The following is a 19368-nucleotide window of genomic DNA, read 5'->3' as shown; positions in this document are numbered from 1 at the left end:
ACCTGTGTTGGCAAAGTAATGTCTCTGCTTTTTATTATGGTGTGCTGTCTAGGTTGGTCATAGCTTTTCTTCCAAGGAGTAGTAAAGTTAAGTCGCTCAGTCGTGTTCGACCCCATGGACTGTAGCCCATTAGGCTCCTCCATCCATGGAATTTTCCAGGCAAGAGTACTGGAGTGGGTTGCCATTTCCTTCTCCAGGGATCTTCCCGACCCAGGGATGGGACCTAGGTCTCCCACATTGCAGGCAGACACTTTACCATCTGAGCCACCAGGGAAGCCCCAAGGAGTAAGCATCTTTTAATTTCATGGCTGCAGTCAACATCTGCAGTGATTGTGGACCCCCCAAAAATAAAGTCTCTCACTGTTTCCATTGTTTCCCCATCTCTTTGTCATGAAGTGATGGGGCCAGATGCCATGATCTTAGTCTTCTGAATGTTGACTTTTAACCCAACATTTTCACTCTCCTCTTTCACTTTCATCAAAAGGCTTTTTAGTTCTTTTTCACTTTCTGCCATAAGGGTGGTGTCATCTGCATATCTGAGGTTATTGGTATTTCTCTTGGCAATCTTGTTTTCAGCTTATGCTTCATCGAGCCCAGCATTTCTCAAGATGTACTCCGCATATAGGTTAAATAAGCAGGGTGACAACACACAGCTTTGACATACTCCTTTCCTGATTTGGAACCAGTCTGTTGTTCCACACGCAGTTCTAACTATTGCTTCCTGATCTGAATACAGATTTCTCAGGAGGCAGGTCAGGTGGTCTGGTATTCCCATCTCTTGAAGAATTTTTCACAGTTTATTGTAACCCACACAATCAAAGGCTTTGGCCTAGTTAATAAAGCAGAAGTAGATATTTTTCTGGAATGCTCTTGTTTTCTTGATGATCCAGCTGATGTTGACAATTTGATCTCTGGTTCTCTGCCTTTTCTAAATCCAGCTTGAACATCTGGAAGTTCATGGTTCACATACTGTTGAAGCCTGGCTTGCAGAATTTTGAGCATTACTTTGCTAGCATCTGAGATAAGTGCAACTGTGCAGTAGTTTGAGCATTCTTTGGCATTGCCTTTCTTTGGGATTAGAATGAAAACTGTCCTTTTCCAGTTCTGTGTCCACTGCTGAGTTTTCCAAATTTGCTGGCATATTGAGTGCAGCACTTTCATAGCATCATCTTTTAGGATTTGAAATAGCTCAACTGGAATTCCATCACCTCCACTAACTTTGCTTGTAGTGATGCTTCCTAAGGCCTACCTGACTTCACACTCCAGGATGTCTGGCTCTAGTTGAATGATCACACCATCATGGTTATCTGGGTCATGAAGATCTTTTTTATATAGTTCTGTGTATTCTTGCCACCTCTTAATATCTTCTGCTTCTGTGAGGCCCATACCATTTCTGTCTTTTATAGTGCCCATCTTTGCATGACATATTCCCTTAGTAATTCTAACTTTCTTGAAGAGATCTCTAGTCTTTCCCATTCTATTATTTTCCTCTATTTCTTTGCATTTATTACTGAGGAATGCTTTCTTATCTCTCCTTCCTATTCTTTGGAACTTTGCATTTATATGGGTATATCTTTCCTTTTCTCCTTTGCCTTTAGCATCTCTTCTTTTCTCAGCTATTTGTAAGGCCTCCTCAGACAACCTTTTTGTCTTTTTGCATTTCTTTTTCTTGGGGATGGTCTTGATCCCTGCCTCCTGTACGATATCACGAACCTCCGTAGTTCTTCAGGCACTCTGTCTATCAGATCTAATCCCTTGAATTTATTTCTCACTTCCACTGTATAATTGTAAGGGATTTGATTTAGGTCATACCTGAAAGGTCCAGGGGTTTCCCCTACTTTCTTCAATTTACGTCTGAATTTGGCAATAAGGAGTTCATGATCTGAGCCACAGTCAGCTTCCAGTCTTGTTTTTTCTGACTGTATAGACCTTCTCCATTTTTGGCTGCAAAGAATAAATCAACTTGATTTCGATATTGACCATCTGGTGATGTCCACTTGTAGAGTCTTCTCTTATGTTGTTGGAAGACGGTGTTTGTTATGACCAGTGCATTCGCTTGGCAAAACTCTGTTAGCCTTTGCCCTGCTTCATTCTGTACTCCAAGGCCAAATTTGCCTGTTACTCCAGGTATCTCTTGACTTCCTACTTTTGCATTACAGTCCCCTATGATGAAAAGGACATCTTTTTTTGGTGTTTGTTCTAGAAGTTCTTGTAGGTCTTCATAGAATGGTTCAACTTCAGCTTCTCTGGCATTAGTGATTGGGGCATAAACTTGGATTACTGTGATATGAATGGCTTGTCTTGGAAACCAACAGAGATCATTCTGTCATTTTTGAGATTGCACCCAAGCACTGCATTTTAGACTCTTTTGTTGACTATGAGGGCTACTCCATTTCTTCTAAAGGATTCTTAGAACAATGTGTAAACAGTCTATATATATATATCTACACCACTAATGTAGATTTGTCTAGAGAACAATGATCTTTTCCATGGTCAATATCTTGCTCATATTAACTACTTAATAAATATTTGTTGAAATGTTTGTCAATGTCAGCAAATTTTTAATATTCATCCTTAATGGTGGCTCGGTGATAAAGAATCTGCCTGCAATGCAGGAGACATGGGTTCAATCCCTGGGTCAGGAAGATCCCCCAGGGAAGGAAATGGTCATCTATTCCAGTATTCTTGGTTGGAAAATCCCAAGAACAGAAAAGCCTGGTGGGCTACAGTCATGGGGTTGCAAAAGAGTCAGACATGATTTAGCGGCTAAACAACTATAGTTAATAAAATAAATTTGTTTAGAGATTGCCCTCTGGAAGTTGGAAACAAAGGAAAAGTGAAACAAACCACACTATTTGTTTTAAATATTCTCTGCTTTAATATATCCTGAGTCCAATAACATCAGGCTTAGTCATATGACCTGCCTTGATGAATTAAATATGACCCAGAGTGACAGGTCATGTATGTGCTGAAGCTGTGACGTGGTTCTAGCCCCACTCTTTCCCTCTGCTGTAAAAACACCAGTTCTAAAAAGGGACTCCCTTTCTGGCCTGTGCCCAGATGAGGACACATGAAGCAGAGCTTCAGTGAGCCTGCCCCAAGACATGATGAGGAACAAAATAGAAACTTTTGTGGTTGTAAACTGATGTTGAGTTTGACCGTTACAATATAATCTAACGAAAGCTGCCTCATATAGGGTGAGGCTACTAAAAACACTTGGTATATATTTCTGTATTTGGCCAGTATCATACTGTTTTGATTATCGTCTGAAGTCAGGGAATCTGATTCCTCCAGCTCTTTTCCAAAGACCCCAGTTTGTGTTTCTGTACAAATTGTAAAATTTTTTGTTCAAATTCTGTGGAAAATGCTACAAAACAGGATAGAAAGTTCAGGGAGAAACCCACACACCTATGGTCGCCTAACCGACGACAAAGCAAAGACAGTCTCTTCAATAAGTGGTGCTGGGACAACTGGACAGCTGCATGAAAAGAGGGAAATCACTACATTCTCTAACACCAAACACAAAAACAAACTCAAAATGGATTAAAGGCCTAAACATACGACTGGATACTAAAAAATTCTCAGAGGAAAACATAGGCAGAATACTGACAAATCACAAGATCTTTTTTGATCTATCTCCAAGAGCGATTAAAATAAAAACAAAAATAAACAAACGGGACCTAATGAAACTTAAAAGCTTTCCCACAGCAAAGGAAATCATTAACAAAAGGAACAACTCATAGAATGGGAGAAAATATTTGCAAATGAGGTGACTGACATAGCATTAATCCCCCAAATACAGAAACAATTTATGCAGCCCCATATTAAAAAAAAAACAAACCTCCAAACAGCCCAATCAATCAATTGCCAGAATATCTAAACAGACATTTCTGTGAAGAAGACATATAGTTGGCCAAGAAGCACATTAAAAGATGCTCAAAATCACTAATTATTAGAGAAATGTAAATCAAAACTTCACTGGTATAAACGTAAGTTAAAACTTCCGAATTGCAGGCAGATTCTTTACTGACTCCATGAGAGACCTGGGTTTGATCCCCAGTTTGGGAAGATTACCTGGAGGAGGACAAGGCGATCACTCCAGGATTCTTGCCTGGAGAATCCCATGGACAGACAAGCCTGGTGGGCTGCAGTCCATGGGGTCACAAAGAGTGGGGCACGACTGAGTGACTAAAAACAAAACTCAAAAAAAAAACAAAAAAAACAAATCAAAACTACAATGAGGTGTCACTTCACATCAAATGGCCATCATCAAACAAATTTATAAACAATAAATGCTGGAGAGGGTGTGGAGAGAAGAGAACCCTCCTACACTGTAAGTGGGAATGTTAATTGACACAGCCATGATGGAGGACAGTATGGACATTCCTTTAAAAACTAAAAACAGAGCTACCGTATGATACAGGAATCCCATTCCTGGGCATGTCCAGAGAAAACCATGATTCAAAAGGACACATGGACCCCGGTGTTCATTTTAGAACCATTTACAATAGCCAAGACATGGAAGCAACCTAAATATCCATTGACAGATGAATGGATAAAGAAGATGTGGTACATATATACAGTGGAATATTACTCAGCCACAACAAAAAGTGTAATAATGCCATTTATAGCAACATGAATAGACCTAGAGATTGTCATACTGAGTGAAGTAAGTCTGACAGAGAAAGACACATATCAATGATCTTGCTTATAGGTGGAATATTTAAAGAATGCTACAAATGAACCTATTTACATAAAATAGAAATTGAGTCACAAATGTAGAAAAAAAAATCTTATGGATGCCAAGGGGAGAAAGATGGGGAGAGATAAATTTGGGGTTGGGGTTGACATATACATACTACTATATATGAAAGATAACTAATAAGAACATACTACATAGCACAGGGAATTTTATTCAATACTCTGTAATTACCTATGTGGGAACAGAATCTAAAAAAGAGTGGATAATGTATAGGTATAACTGATTCCCATTGCTGTACAGCAGAAACTAACAACATTGTAAATCATCTGTACTCCAATAACAAATAATAATAAAAAAAATAAAAACACTATTGATCCAAGCCTATGATTCCATTACTTAGAATAATCATGGAATCAAAAAATGTAGATCTCACAGGAATCTGGTAATTATATAATCAGCCCCCTCATTCTACAAATGAGAAATCAGAGAGTGTAAATGGTGCATTTACGGATGTACAATTAACCAACGTTGGCCAGGGCCCAAATTTGAACATCCTGACTCTACTTATTTAAAAATTGATGCTGAATATATAAATATTTGTTCTTCAACTACATTAAAAGAAAGGATCACTAAAACTATAGACAGGTAGACATCAGAATAATGAATTCCTTGTATAAAAAAGTTATTGCTGCTAACTCACAACTGGTTTTCCAATAGCGCTGCTTTATCTGCTAAGTGCTATTTCCGTTTTCTCTCTTTGTGTTCAAAGCAACAAATTTGAGGCCAGCTGATTAGACTGACCAGTACTTGTATCCACTTGGTCTCCGTGGGAAGCAGACAGAATCATACAGATCGGACCACAAACCCATCCTCATTAGCACTCTGCTCTCACCAAGTTGCCTAATTTTAAGAATCAAAGAATTTTGGATTCAGAGAAAAGAATCATTCATTTGGCAATTATCAGGATAATTACGTGAAGAACCAAAAAGACCACAGGAAGGTTAATCTAGGTTACATATGAGTGAGTCTCATTTCTGCAGATATTAGTCATGGGGGTGGATAGCAGTTGAAACTATAAACAATTTTAATTTGGAAAACTTTTAAAGGCGAAATGGATACTCACTTATCTAGCACTCATTAAAAAATAACACAACCCTGATTTGTAGTGTTTGCCAATTTCTCTGATGCCAGTTACTGCCACCATTGCTCATTGGAGCCAACAGTTTAATAACTCTCTTGCAAAATCCCTGAGTGTTTGCCTCTTGGCTTTCGTGAGTTGGTAGGAGGTTTGGAATCTGACAGACCTGGGATTAAATCTCAGTTGTCACTTTGTAGTTGCCTTTTAAGTATATCACATAAGCTATCATGATCTCAGGTGTCTTAACGATAGCTACTTTTTAGGACTTGAGGTATGGATAACAAACCCATGATACTTCTTCTACTTGGCTCTCGTCTTGCTTAATCTGCTCCAGCAACACCGCTCGCCTCATGATGCCTCAAAAACTCTGGGCACGCCCCTCCCGTGGGACTAAGAGCTGCTGTTTTATTTGCCAAAATGGTTTCCACCCACATAGCTTCATGGCTCACTTGCTCTGTTGCTTTTCTCCAAAGCACTATTGCCAGCTTAAAGTTACATACTGTACTTGTGTTTTTTCTGTCTCAACCCATTTAAATATAAACACATTAGCAAGGATTGTGGTCTTCTTGCTCACAACTATAAAATGAGCAGTAGCAAACATATAGACATTAAATACCTGTTGAATAAAGGAGTCAATGAAGAAATGATTGAATAGTGAACATTTAAATATTTATCATCCTAACCAACCACGGTCTGGCTAGACAAAACTATGGTTTTTCCAGTATGGATGTGAGAGTTGGAACATAAAGAAAGAGAGAGTTGGAACATAAAGAAAGCTGAGCACCAAAGAACTGATCCAACCAGTCCATCCTAAAGGAAATCAGTCCTGAATATTCATTAGAAGGACTGATGCTGAAGCTGAAACTTCAATACTTTGGCCACCTAAGGGGAAGAACTGACTCATTGGAAAAGACCCTGATGCTGGGAGGGATTGGGGGCAGGAGGATAAGGGGGTGACAGAGGATGAGATGGTTGGATGGCATCACCAACTCAATGGACATGAGTTTGAGCAAGCTCTGGGAGTTGGTGATGGACAGGGAAGCCTGGCATGCTGCAGTCCATGGGGTCGCAAGGAGTGGGACACGACTGAGCAACTGAACTGAACTCAACTCAACTGAATCATCCTGTTCTCTGGTGTCCCAGACGGTAAAGAATCCGCCTGCAATGCAGCAGACCTAGGTTCAATTTCTGGATTGGAAAGATCCCCTGGAGAAGGGAATGGTTACCAACTCCAGTATTCTTGCCTGGAGAATTCCATGGACTGAGGAGCCCAGTGGGGTCACAAAGAGTCAGACACGACTGAATGACTAACACACACCTCTCCAGGCTAGGGATAACTAGTCTTACCTTCATTTCCCTATAGAGCTAATACGCTTTTTGCTTCAGCTAAAACATTTCAGCTCTGGGTAGGCAAGCTCATTTCTACCGCTATGTCTTTTCTTATTTTTGGTCCCATCCTGTTATTATTCTAAGTACACTGGTTTGCGTTCTCCGTGCAGTAGAACTTTTCTGAGAACAAAGAGAAGGCTAGGGAATATATGACAACACGCCTAACACACTGCTGGAAAACTCTGGAGGAATCACTGCTTTTTATTAAATTGGGAAGGAAACTCTACAAGACTCATAAAGGGTGTTAACAGTATCACCAAATAGGACCTGGTTCTAGATGACTGAGTCCATTCCTTCCTCAGATTTCACTGTTACGGCAAAATCATGAAGTCCTAACCCCTGGTGCTTGTGCCCTGTGCACTTTACAAGGTCTTTGGGAATGCACACGTGTTAAGATGTGGTCATTAGGATGGGCCCGAACCCAATGTGCCTGATGTTCTTGTAAGAGGGACAGAAGAGACACAGACAGACACAGGGCGCACACCGTGTAATCACACAGGCAGAGCGTGGAGTGATGCAGCTGCGGAACAAGGAACGCCAGGGCTTGAAGATCACCACCACCAGACGCTGGGAAGAGGCACGGAAGGATTTGACCCAGAGTCTCGGAGGGAGCAGAGGCCCTGCTGACGCCCTGACTTGAGACTTTCAGCCTCTAGAATCAGGAGAGAATGGATTTCTGGTGACCCGCGCCGTTTCTGGCACTTGGCTACAGCTTACGTAGGAAACTAAGACCATAGCCCAAGATTGGAAGCAGCCAAGATGACCTCTAATAGGTGAATAAACAAAATGTGGTACATCAACATAATGGGATATTATCCAGGGATAAAAAGAAATGAGGTATTCAAGTCACAGAACATCATGGAGAAGCCTTCAATGAATACAGCTACTTGAAAGAAACTAGTCTGAAAAGGTTACACATTTTATGCTTCCAATTATATACCATCCTGTAAAAGACAAAACTATAGAGACAGTAAGATCCCCTGGAGAAGGGAATGGCAACCCACTCCTGTATTCTTGCCTAGAGAATCCCATGGACAGAGGAGCCTGGCGGGCTACAGTCCACGGGGTCACAAAGAATAGGACATGACTGAAGCAACTTAGCAGCCACGCACACAGGAACAATGAAATGATCAGAGACTGTCTAGAGGGCGAGAGCAGAAAGGGAGGGTGAGAAAGGGGACTTACAGAGTAGGGAAACTGTTCTGTATTTTGTTGTAATAGAGCATTTTAAAAACCTAGAGAACTGTAGAGAAAGAAGAGTGAACTCTATTGTATACAAAGATCCCAGGAAGGAAAGTTGATCAGGACAGCAAAGAAATGCAGAAAACAATCACACAGAAGGTGCTGGGGGAAAAGGTGCTATCCAAAGGAAACACGCAGGGCTTCCCTGATGGCTCCATTAGAAAGAATTCGCCTCTCAATGCAGGGGCCGAATGTGACTGCAGGTTCGATCCCCGGGTTGGGAAGAGCTCCTGGAGTAGGAAATGCCAACTCACTCCAGTATTCTTTCCTGGAAAATCCGATGGACAGAGGAGCCTGGTGGGCTATAGTCTATGATTACAAAGAGTTGGACACTACTGAGCACGCACACAGGGAAACAAGCGTCAAAATACAAACAGAAACCAACTCATTTTAAAGCAATTATCCTCCAATTAACATGTTTTTTAAAAAAGAATAAAAACAAAAGGAAAGTCACATAAATAGTACATGCAAATTGATAAAGATATTTCAACAGGATTGTGGGTTGAAACTTTGACATTGGTAGTGTGTCCCTCAGTCGTGTCCAACTCTTTGTGACCCCATGGACTATTAACCCAGCAGGCTATTCTGTGCATGGGATTCTCCAGGCAAGAATACTGGAGTGGGTTGCCGTTTCCTTCTCCAGGGGATCTTCCTGACCCAGGGATCAAACCTAGGTCTCCCACATTGGGAGGCAATTGAGCAAACTCAATTATTTCTTGATAACAGCCACCAGGGTTATTACGATTGAATACATCTGATCATATTTTATCTTTATAGATTCTATTTGCTCTGTATACTTCAGGTAGATTGAAAAGAAAGCATTCTTTAAAATGCTTTTTCCTTTCTCTAGGGGATCTTCCCCACCCAGGGATCAAACCCAGGTCTCCAACATTGCAGGCAGATTCTTTACCAACTGAGCTACTTCTTTAAAATAACAATTCAAATTCATCTACTTAATCATTGCTGATGGGTTCTAGAAGATAGGATGGCATCCCAAAGTCTTCGAAGTTATTCAAATAAATTTAATAATAGTTTCGTCAAAGCACATTTCTCTTATACACTGTTAAATATGACCACACTTTGAATACTGGTTAAAACAATTTTAAATTAAACTAGATGTTGAATCTACATTGACAATATTCAATTTAGATCCAAATGCATGAAAGACTCAAGAAAGATAGCTATAAATTACTTTCCTAAAGCACAGTAGCTCTAATATGGTAGTTTCCTTTCATGTGTCAAGGTCACAAAGAGAGTCATTTATAAGGTGCTTTCATTATTTAAAAGAGCCCCATGGACACTGTGAACCATACGAAAATCTCATGCCAATAAAGTTCTCCCTTGGGTTTCCCTAGTGGCTCAGTGGAAAACCATCTGCCTACCAATGATAGAGACACGGATTCGATCCCCAGTCCAGGGACGTCCCACACGCCACAGGGCAACTAAGCCCTTGTGCCACGACTACTGAGCTTGCACTCTAGAGCCCCCGAGTTGCAACTACTGGTCCCAGGAGCACCCGAAAGCCTGTGCTCCACAACAAAAGAAGCCACCGCAATGAGAAATCTTCACACCGCAACTGGGCTTCCCTTGTGGCTCAGCTGGTAAAGAACCCGCCTGCCATGCGGGAGACCTAGGTTCAATCCTTGGGTAGGAAGATGCCCTGGAGAAGGGAAAGGCTATCCACTCCAGTATTCTGGTCTGCAGAATTTCATGGACTGTACCCAAGGGGTAACACACAAAGAGTTGGACACTACTGAGGGACTTTCACATCACTCAACTTCCCACTCACCACAACCAGAGAAAAAGCCTGCACAGCAACCGAGACCAGCGCAGCCAACAAGTAAATAAATAAAACTCTTAAAATTCTCTCTTAATACATCACAAGCAGAAAACTTCCTGATGGCTCACTGTGGGTTGCGGAATACCTGGGTTCGATCCCTGGGTTGGGAAGATCCCCTGGAGAAGGCAAAGGCTGCCTGCTCCAGTATTCTGGCCTGGTCACAAACAGTCAGACACGACTGAGCGACTTTCACTTTCACATTAAAATTCTCTCTTAACACATCAAAGCAGAAAACAATAGTTCTTCTTGAATTATTAAAATTCAATGTAGGTTACGCACAATAACCAGTTTTGTAAAACTACGGAACAGATAGGAAAACAATTGGCAGCGTGTAACCGCAAATTCATCACAGCTCTGAGTAAAGGGGAGTGTCTCTCTGCACAGAAGAGGAAGGGAATGTCCCTTCCTGAACTCCGCTCTGAGACTCCGCATGTCCATGTCCTCACCCAGAAGGAAATGGAATTGTAGGACAGTGCACGGTCAACAGAAACAGCACACCCTGGAAGGAGAGGGAGGCACCACTTTCATGAAAAAATTACAGTATGGAACCAAGGGTGACTCTTCCCTCTTCATTTAAAAGAATGTACTTCATTTTTCATTTCAAAAACTTTTTGTTAAAGTTCAAGAGGAAAAAAATATTGATTCAATAAATTCATATGATCCAAATAACCACAATTTTCTCTATGTTTTTATGATGTTCTGAGCAGTGTGCTAACCTACCTTCCCCCAGCACTGCCCCCAGCTCCCCACACTGCTGCTGCATTATCCTTCAAGAGAGTCAGTACACAAGCTAGGAGCACAGCAGCCAGAGTCAGACCTCTCGGCCCTAGTCCCAGGCCCGGCATTCCCGGCAGTGTGGCCTCAGAAAAGCAAATAACCTCTGTGTGTGCCACGGTTGCTTCAGCTGTAAGACAATTAATAAAAGGTTCTACTTGATAATGTGGTCATGTGTGTCATAAGGAAAAAACGCTCGTAAAGCTCATTGTACTTATATGTTTTCTCCTAAACAATCTCTTCGAGGAGAGAGAGACACTTATGTCTTACAACTCTGATTAAAGTTCTCAGGAAGATGTATTGCATACTGCAGAACTTGTGATCGCCTGTGTTTGAAACAGAGAGCTTGCTGACAATACATTCATGGGGACCCACCCAGACATATGAATTATCAGGGGCTGCACTTGAGAGGTGGCATCTTAAACATTCCAGCTCTCTGTTGTCTACCAAAGGCTGAGACACCTGGTGTAGCCTTCTGACTCTATACAATAGGGATGGTTATAATCATAGCTATCTTATGGGGGAGCTGGGAAGAATTAAATGAAGTATAGCACATATAAAATATTTAGCAAGGTCAGCAAACGTACTATTATTTTATTAATATGGATGGAATATAGGATTTGTCACATAAGCAGTCAGAGTGGAAAAGAAGGCTGAGGTTGTGAAAGTTTTCAAGTCGGGGGAAGAAAATGCCTAAACTAGGTATTAGGAACAAGAAGGCAGTGTCATCTCCTCTTGAAAGCAAATATATTAACACAGAGTTTGAGAGTTTGCCTGCTTAAAAATTAAAGTGAGACTTCAAGTTTTTTTAACTAATAAAAGATGTTGTTTTAGAGAATGTATCAAGTAATTCCAAAGTATTTATTTAGAGTCTATCAATAAAATCACCAATTCAAAGAGACAGAAAACACAGCTACACAGCTGTGACACCCCTGAAAACAGAGATGGCACAATAAAAGGTCTACACTCATCTCCTTAAAAGCTACGTGCAGCAAACACTAGGAACTATACCTAACTGGAATTAAAAGGTCTTTGCCATAAAAGGTACTATAAGGTCACCTCATTTTACGTTTTACCTGTCTTCCCATTTCTTTTGCTCCTTTTCTCCCCCCGTCCCCCACTTCTCAACATAAAGCTTCTGTGTCTCGTTTCCCAGTGCATGGGCCCCACTCGAAGTTTCAAGGAGGATGAATAACTAAACAACTCTTTTCAATAAGCACTGCTGCTGCTGCTGCTGAGTCGCTTCAGTCGTGTCCGACTCTTTTCGACCCCATAGACGGCAGGCCGCCAGGCTCCGCCATCCCTGGGATTCTCCAGGCAAGGACACTGGAGTGGGTTGCCATTTCCTTCTCCAATGCATGAAAGTACACCTCTGGGCAAAAAACAACCCTGAGTGTGTGTGTATGTGTTGCAACTTTCCCGTTCATTTGGTTTTTCTCCACTCCCTTTGGCTGCCTCAGCTATAGCATAGTGGGCTGCCGTCTATGGGGTCGCACAGAGTCGGACACGACTGAAGAGATGCAGCAGCAGCAGCAGCACTTATTGAAAAGAGTTGTTTTTCCACCCAGCCTTTGCTACACACTCAGCTGTAAGGCATATAAGTAACAATCTCACTGTAAACCATACCAGTAACAATCTCAGCTGTAAACCATACAAGTAAAATTCTCAACTGTAAGCCATACAAGTAACAATCTCACTGTAAGCCATACAAGTAACAATCTCACTGCAAGCCATACAAGTAAAATTCTCAACTGTAAGCCAAACAAGTAACAATCTCACTGTAAGCCATACCAGTAATAATCTCAGATGTAAACCATACAGGTAACAATCTTGCTATAAGCCATACAAGTAACAATCTCTCTGTAAGCCATACAAGTAACAATCTCAGCTGTAAAACCAAAGTAACAACCTTGCTGTAAGCCACACCAGTAACAATCTCAGATGTAAACCATACAGGTAACAATCTCGCTATAAGCCATACAAGTAACAATCTCAGCTGTAAGCCATATAAGTAACAATCTCGCTGGTACAGCCACAGCAGGTGACCCAGATTACAGAACACTGTGCTAATGCCAAGCTGTCTTGTTTAACAGCAGCTGCTCTATGCTTTCCCTTATTGATATTCAGATTCAGCAGACACAAATCACACGGCCCCTTTGAGGAGCATGCACTCTGCTTGCTTCCTTTTGAATGTTCAATAGCTACCGTCCTGCATAAACACACAGCTGAGGCTGTTGGTCTCCTCTGATTTTCCAGACTGCCATATATCTGACAAGACTATCCCAGAAAACATTACTCTTATTTTCATTTGGGGAAGTTGGTGGACTATGATAGATAAAACAGAAGCACATACGATAGAAAGGAAACCCATTCCTCTCTGGTAAAATAGATGCTTTGAACCATTATCCTTTGGGGAAAATTGAGGTTCTATCCCCTTCATCATAAGAGAAACTGTTGGAACACAAAGTTCTTTAAAAGTGGAGCTACACAGCATTGGGGATAAAATGCTGTATAGCTTAAGTTCCTTTTAGACTATATCAAAGTGCCAAATTTATTCTATAAAAGTATAAACACAACAAAATAACCTCTCTATGTGCCCATTTCAATCTCGTGCTCACCATTCGAAGGGGTGAAAAAGAACATTATCTATATCTAAATACTTATTGGAAATCATAGAATCTGAAAACTGTTCACACTGGCTGGTCCCACTGATTCAACACAAGATGCTTGCTAACACCAAATCCTTTTTACTTTTTAAAAAAGCCTTGTATTTTGCAGAACGTGCAACACTACACACTATTCCCATGAAACATTTGTAAGTCAGGAAAAGTGCCAAAAGTTCAATAAATGGAAAAGACTTACTTTTTATGGAGATGAGCAGTGAGAGACTGAGGCAGAGGAGGAGACGGTGGTTAACTGTCCGTAGCGCCATGGTGTCCTGGAGGACATGCCCCGACCTGCTACTGGTGGTCTGGTCCCTGTCCAGCTCCAGCTCCCAGCCCTGCCTGACTCAGGGGGTAGCCAGCGTCTCAGAGTCTCACCTGAATGTTATCTCTGCCCCTTCCCCTCCAACAGCTCCCTCACCACAAGGACTCAGATTCCAAGAGCAGTTGTACTTCTTAGCATCTTACTTGCACAGGGGGATGGGGTGATTTTTCAAACCTGGTGCAGATTTTTTTCATGCTGGACTGGAGTCATCCCCCTCAAACCGTGTGTGCTAGTTTCCTTCCATGAACAACTCTGCCTCCCAAGGGCCTGTTGAATGGTGTCCTAAACCATTCTTAGCAGAGGGTTTAGTTTCTGATGACTGTCTTGGCACACAGTCGTTATGATCTGGCAACTGTTAAAGGATCACCTTATATTGCTGTATATTTACCTTCATCTTTAGAACACAATTCACAGACACATCAGCTTTTCATAAACATACTCTCACAACTCAGATTATTATCACTGATAAAATGGGCAGAGTCCTAGAGATTATTTAGGAGCAGTTTTATCTCAGTTAGTAAAGAATCTGCCTGCAATGCAGGAGACCCCGATTCCTGGGTCGGGAAGATCCACTAGAGAAGGGATAGGCTATCCACTCCACTATTCTTGGGCTTCTCTTGTGGCTCAGCTGGTAAAGAATCTGCCTGCAATGCAGGAGACCTGGGTTCGATCCTGGGTTAGGAAGATCCCCTGGAGAAGGGAAGATTACCCACTCCAGTATTCTGACCTGGAGAATTCCATGGGCTGTATAGTCCATGGGGTCACAAACAGTTGGACATGACTGAGCAACTTTCACTCAATCACTTTCTACAATAAACTTAGGGCCCACTTCTAATCCTGTTCATGCTATTTATATCTGCTGGGATTTCTTGAACTTTTGCTTTATCATAATGGTTAAATGCAAATATGTTTACTTACTTTTTATATACACTTATGCTATTTGGACTGCAAGGAGATCCAACCAGTCCATTCTAAAGAAGATCAGCCCTGGGTGTTCTTTGGAAGGAATGATGCTAAAGCTGAAACTCCAGTACTTTGGCCACCTCATGCGAAGAGTTGACTCATTGGAAAAGACTCTGATGCTGGGAGGGATTGGGGGACAGGAGGAGAAGGGGATGACAGAGGATGAGATGGCTGGATGGCATCACCGACTCGATGGACATGAGTTTGAGTGAATTCTGGGAGTTGGTGATGGACAGGGAGGCCTGGCGTGCTGCAATTCATAGGGTCGAAAAGAGTCGGACACGACTGAGCAACTGAACTGAACTGATGCTATTTCTTGTGACTCGTGTCCAGTCACATGCAACTCTGTGGACTGTAGCCCACCAGGCTCCTCTGTCCATGGGATTCTCCAAGCAAGAATACCAGAGTGGGTTGCCATTTCCTTCTCCAGGGAATCGTCCTGACCCAGGACGGAATGTGCCTCTCCTGCATTGGCAGGCGGATTCTCTACCATCGAGACATCTGGGAAGCCCATATACTTACGCTAAATATTGCAATATTTTCCTTTAGGTTAAATCGTTCAAGTTCTTAAGACTGCGTTATCCTTGGACACTTGATGGAGACGTCTGCTAGTTTAAGTCAGATTCCTTACTCTCTAAGGTTAGTACTAGTACATGGTCAGATTCCCTACCCTCTACGGTCAGTACTAGTACATGGTCAGATTCCTTCCTCTCTAAGGTCAGTACTAGTACATGGTCAGATTCCTTCCTCTCTAAGGTCAGTACTAGTACATGGTCAGAGTCCTTCCTCTCTAAGGTCAGTACTAGTACATGGTCAGAGTCCTTCCTCTCTAAGGTCAGTACTAGTACTTGGTCAGAGTCCTTCCTCTCTAAGGTCAGTACTAGTACATGGTCAGAGTCCTTCCTCTCTAAGGTCAGTACTAGTACATGGTCAGAGTCCTTCCTCTCTAAGGTCAGTACTAGTACATGGTCAGATTCCTTCCTCTCTAAGGTCAGTACTAGTACATGGTCAGAGTCCTTCCTCTCTAAGGTCAGTACTAGTACATGGTCAGATTCCTTCCTCTCTAAGGTCAGTACTAGTACATGGTCAGATTCCTTCCTCTCTAAGGTCAGTACTAGTACATGGTCAGATTCCTTCCTCTCTAAGGTCAGTACTAGTACATGGTTTCAGTCCATTGTTAAAACTGTCTACTTGTTACACTTAAAATGCAAGTTACATTAGAAAAATTTTGTGTAAAACTTGAGGGCTCTGTCAAAAGCTTACATATTTGGAAGCCTCTATATTTCCTGCTTGTGTATCTAAACAGGGAATAGTATCTTGATAGCTTAATGGTTTCTACTAATATTATACGTTGACCCACTCCCAGTGGATTTTACTTTTTCTAGTGGGGCTTATCCATTTTAGCTATTTCTTTCTTACAGAGCTCATGATAGTTATTATTTTTTTAAAAATTTCCCCTATAATGCAAATAATTTAGTTTAGGCAATTTAACAAAGTAATTACAGATTAAAGAGGCAATATTAATCCTCTGTTCTAATCCCTGTATTTTATTAGGTAGAGAACAAAAATGCAGAGCAATTATACTGTCTGCCCAGAGTCATCTAGTGAGATATGGCAGTTAGGACTACAGTCTCCCCACTGATTTCTAGAACATTATTCCTTCAATAAGCCCTGTGGGTTCCATTTCCATCTTTATTCTTATGTACTCCTTTATGCTTTTTGCAATGTGGACTCTGGGAAATCTTCCATCTGTCCTCAAATGGCCTCCAGGGAGAGGTGAACAGGCTGAGCACAGAGCATCTGGGGGCAGTAAAGATGCTCTGTGTGATAGTACAGTGATGGATACATGCCATTATACTCCTGTCCAAACCCATAGCCTGTACCTATAGCCTGTACAATACCAGGAGTGAGCGCTAAGCTAATAGACTGTGGGTGATTCTGATTTGTTGATACAGGTTTATTTTGGTAAAAAATGTACCATCTAGTGAGTTATGCTGAAATGGGGAGACTGTATGTGGGGACGCAGGGTATATACAGGAAGTCCCTGTGCCTTGCTCTCCATTCTACGGTAAGCCTAAAACTGTTCTAACAAATACAATCATTTGTAAAAAGGGCTCCACCATGGATATCACGGACCTCAAGGCTAAGTGAGTGACAATGTATAAGACCACCTGATAGACTGGAGAGGGAGTGAAGGGCTCCAGGCATAGAAGCTGACAGTACTAGAAAATATTCCATAAAGTTGTGTTATGAGTGTTACAACTAAAGAGAAAATTAGGGTTTTTCAAAAGACAAAACTATTAAAGATAACTACAGATGGTGACTGCAGCCATGAAATTAAAAGACGCTTACTCCTTGGAAGGAAAGTTATGACCAACCTAGATAGCATATTCAAAAGCAGAGACATTACTTTGCCAACAAAGGTCCGTCTAGTCAAGGCTATGGTTTTTCCTGTGGTCATGTATGGATGTGAGAGTTGGACTGTGAAGAAGGCTGAGTGCCGAAGAATTGATGCTTTTGAACTGTGGTGTTGGAGAAGACTCTTGAGAGTCCCTTGGACTGCAGGGAGATCAAACCAGTCCATTCTGAAGGAGATCAGCCCTGGGATTTCTTTGGAAGGAATGATGCTGAAGCTGAAACTCCAGTACTTTGGCCACCTCATGCGAAGAGTTGACTCATTGGAAAAGACTCTGATGCTGGGAGGGATTGGGGGCAGGAGGAGAAGGGGACAACAGAGGATGAGATGGCTGGATGGCATCACTGACTCGATGGACGTGAGTCTGAGTGAACTCTGGGAGTTGGTGATGGACAGGGAGGCCTGGCATGCTGCAATTTATGGGGTTGCAAAGAGTGGGACATGACTGAGCAACTGATCTGATCTGAAACAATTACATAAAAGATGTCTGACTATGCATCAGATTTGGGGCTAGTTAGGAAATCTTCACAAAATAAGTAATATTTAAGCTGAATTTTCAAGTATGATTACAACAAATAAACAGAGGGAAAGTAGTATTTTAAGGGCATTTCAGGGAAAGGGCATACGTATGGGAATAGAGGGAGAAGGCAATGGCACCCCACTCCAGTACTCTTGCCTGGAAAATCCCATGGATAGAGGAGCCTGGTAGACTGCAGTCCATGGGGTCTCGAAGAGTCAGACGCGACTGAGCGACTTCCCTTTCACTTTTCACTTTCATGCGTTGGAGAAGGAAATGGCAACCCACTCCAGTGTTCTTGCCTGGAGAATCCCAGGGATGGGGGAGCCTGTTGGGCTGCCGTCTATGGAGTCGCACAGAGTCAGACACAACTGAAGTGACTTAGCAGCAGCAGCAGCGTGGGAATAGGGGCATATAGTGTATGGGAAGATCTAGAAACTGAATATATTCTGACTTTACAGAAATATGAGTGTGAACATGGCAACGTCAGTGCATAAAACTCAGTAAAATCAAGGTAGTTTAACTTCTAATATGAAGAAAAGAAACAATAGGTTTAAACATAGAATCAGCATAATGAGATTTGCATTTGGAAAGATAACTCCAGTGGTCATGTAGCAATGACTGGAAGAGGGCAGGTGAGAAGCATGGAAACCAGTGAAAAGGACATTGTCATAGCACACAAGAGAGCTGAGGGGGCCCAAACTGCATCAGACAGTGGAGATAGCAAATAAAAGAAAAAGAATAAAATCAGACGGATAACCAGACAAATCTAAAGAGCCAGTCTAGAGACTATGGCTACAGAAAAGCTATAAATTTTCCAGGTAAAACAGACAGATCTAAAGTGCCAGTGTTAGAGACTATGGCCCCAGAAAAGCTATAAATTTCCCAGCTTGGGCATTGGGATAATAGTAATGCACCCATAGAAATGAAGAATATAAACAAGGCTTCCAAACAAGCAGCAAACACTCTCTTCCAAGTCAAACACACTGAAATATATGCATTTGGACAAACAGTAGCTTTTGTAAAAATATACAGGTGAGCTCTAAAAAGGAAGGGGAATGTCCATTTGGGACAGAAATCTCTTGGCTTCATGTGGGGGCCTGATTCCACCCCCGCCCCCCACCATTGGCTATGGGATGCAAACTGGCAGCAGGACTCCTGCTCTTGAATGTGGATAGAGAGCTCCTGGTGAGAGACAGAACCCAGGCCTGCCCCAGGGGTGAACCTATACCAGGGGGAGGTCTCAGCTGAAACTGAACATGTGGTGCAACGTTTTAAGCCAAAAATCTTATTAAAAATAAAAGGGAAAGAGAGAAGTACTGGTTTGTAAATAGGAAAATGGCACCGTGAGCAGAGCCGAATAGGAATCATTATGTGGGAAAGCTGAAACTCACAGTTC

General features: G+C 41.9%; 1 protein-coding gene across 5 annotated transcripts in view; it reads right to left on the bottom strand.

Annotated features, from left to right (window-relative positions):
- The window catches only part of CRB1 (crumbs cell polarity complex component 1), a 265895-nt gene that overhangs the window by 200213 nt on the left and 46314 nt on the right, over positions 1-19368 (bottom strand). The window contains exon 1 of one of the 5 annotated variants that reach the window (XM_070768706.1): positions 13948-15006. The exons of 1 other annotated variant lie outside the window; for it this stretch is intronic. In XM_070768706.1, coding sequence (XP_070624807.1) covers positions 13948-14017 — 70 coding nt within the window. In that variant the 5' untranslated portion in view covers positions 14018-15006. Of the gene's footprint in view, positions 1-13947; positions 15007-19368 lie in introns of those variants that run through there. 3 more of the 5 variants (XM_070768707.1, XM_070768708.1, XM_019976851.2) reach the window with 3 other exon arrangements.

This window comes from Bos indicus, chromosome 16, assembly GCF_029378745.1.
Source record: "Bos indicus isolate NIAB-ARS_2022 breed Sahiwal x Tharparkar chromosome 16, NIAB-ARS_B.indTharparkar_mat_pri_1.0, whole genome shotgun sequence".
Classification (NCBI taxonomy): Eukaryota; Metazoa; Chordata; class Mammalia; order Artiodactyla; family Bovidae; genus Bos; species Bos indicus.
This window is presented reverse-complemented; position numbering and strand designations above follow the sequence as displayed.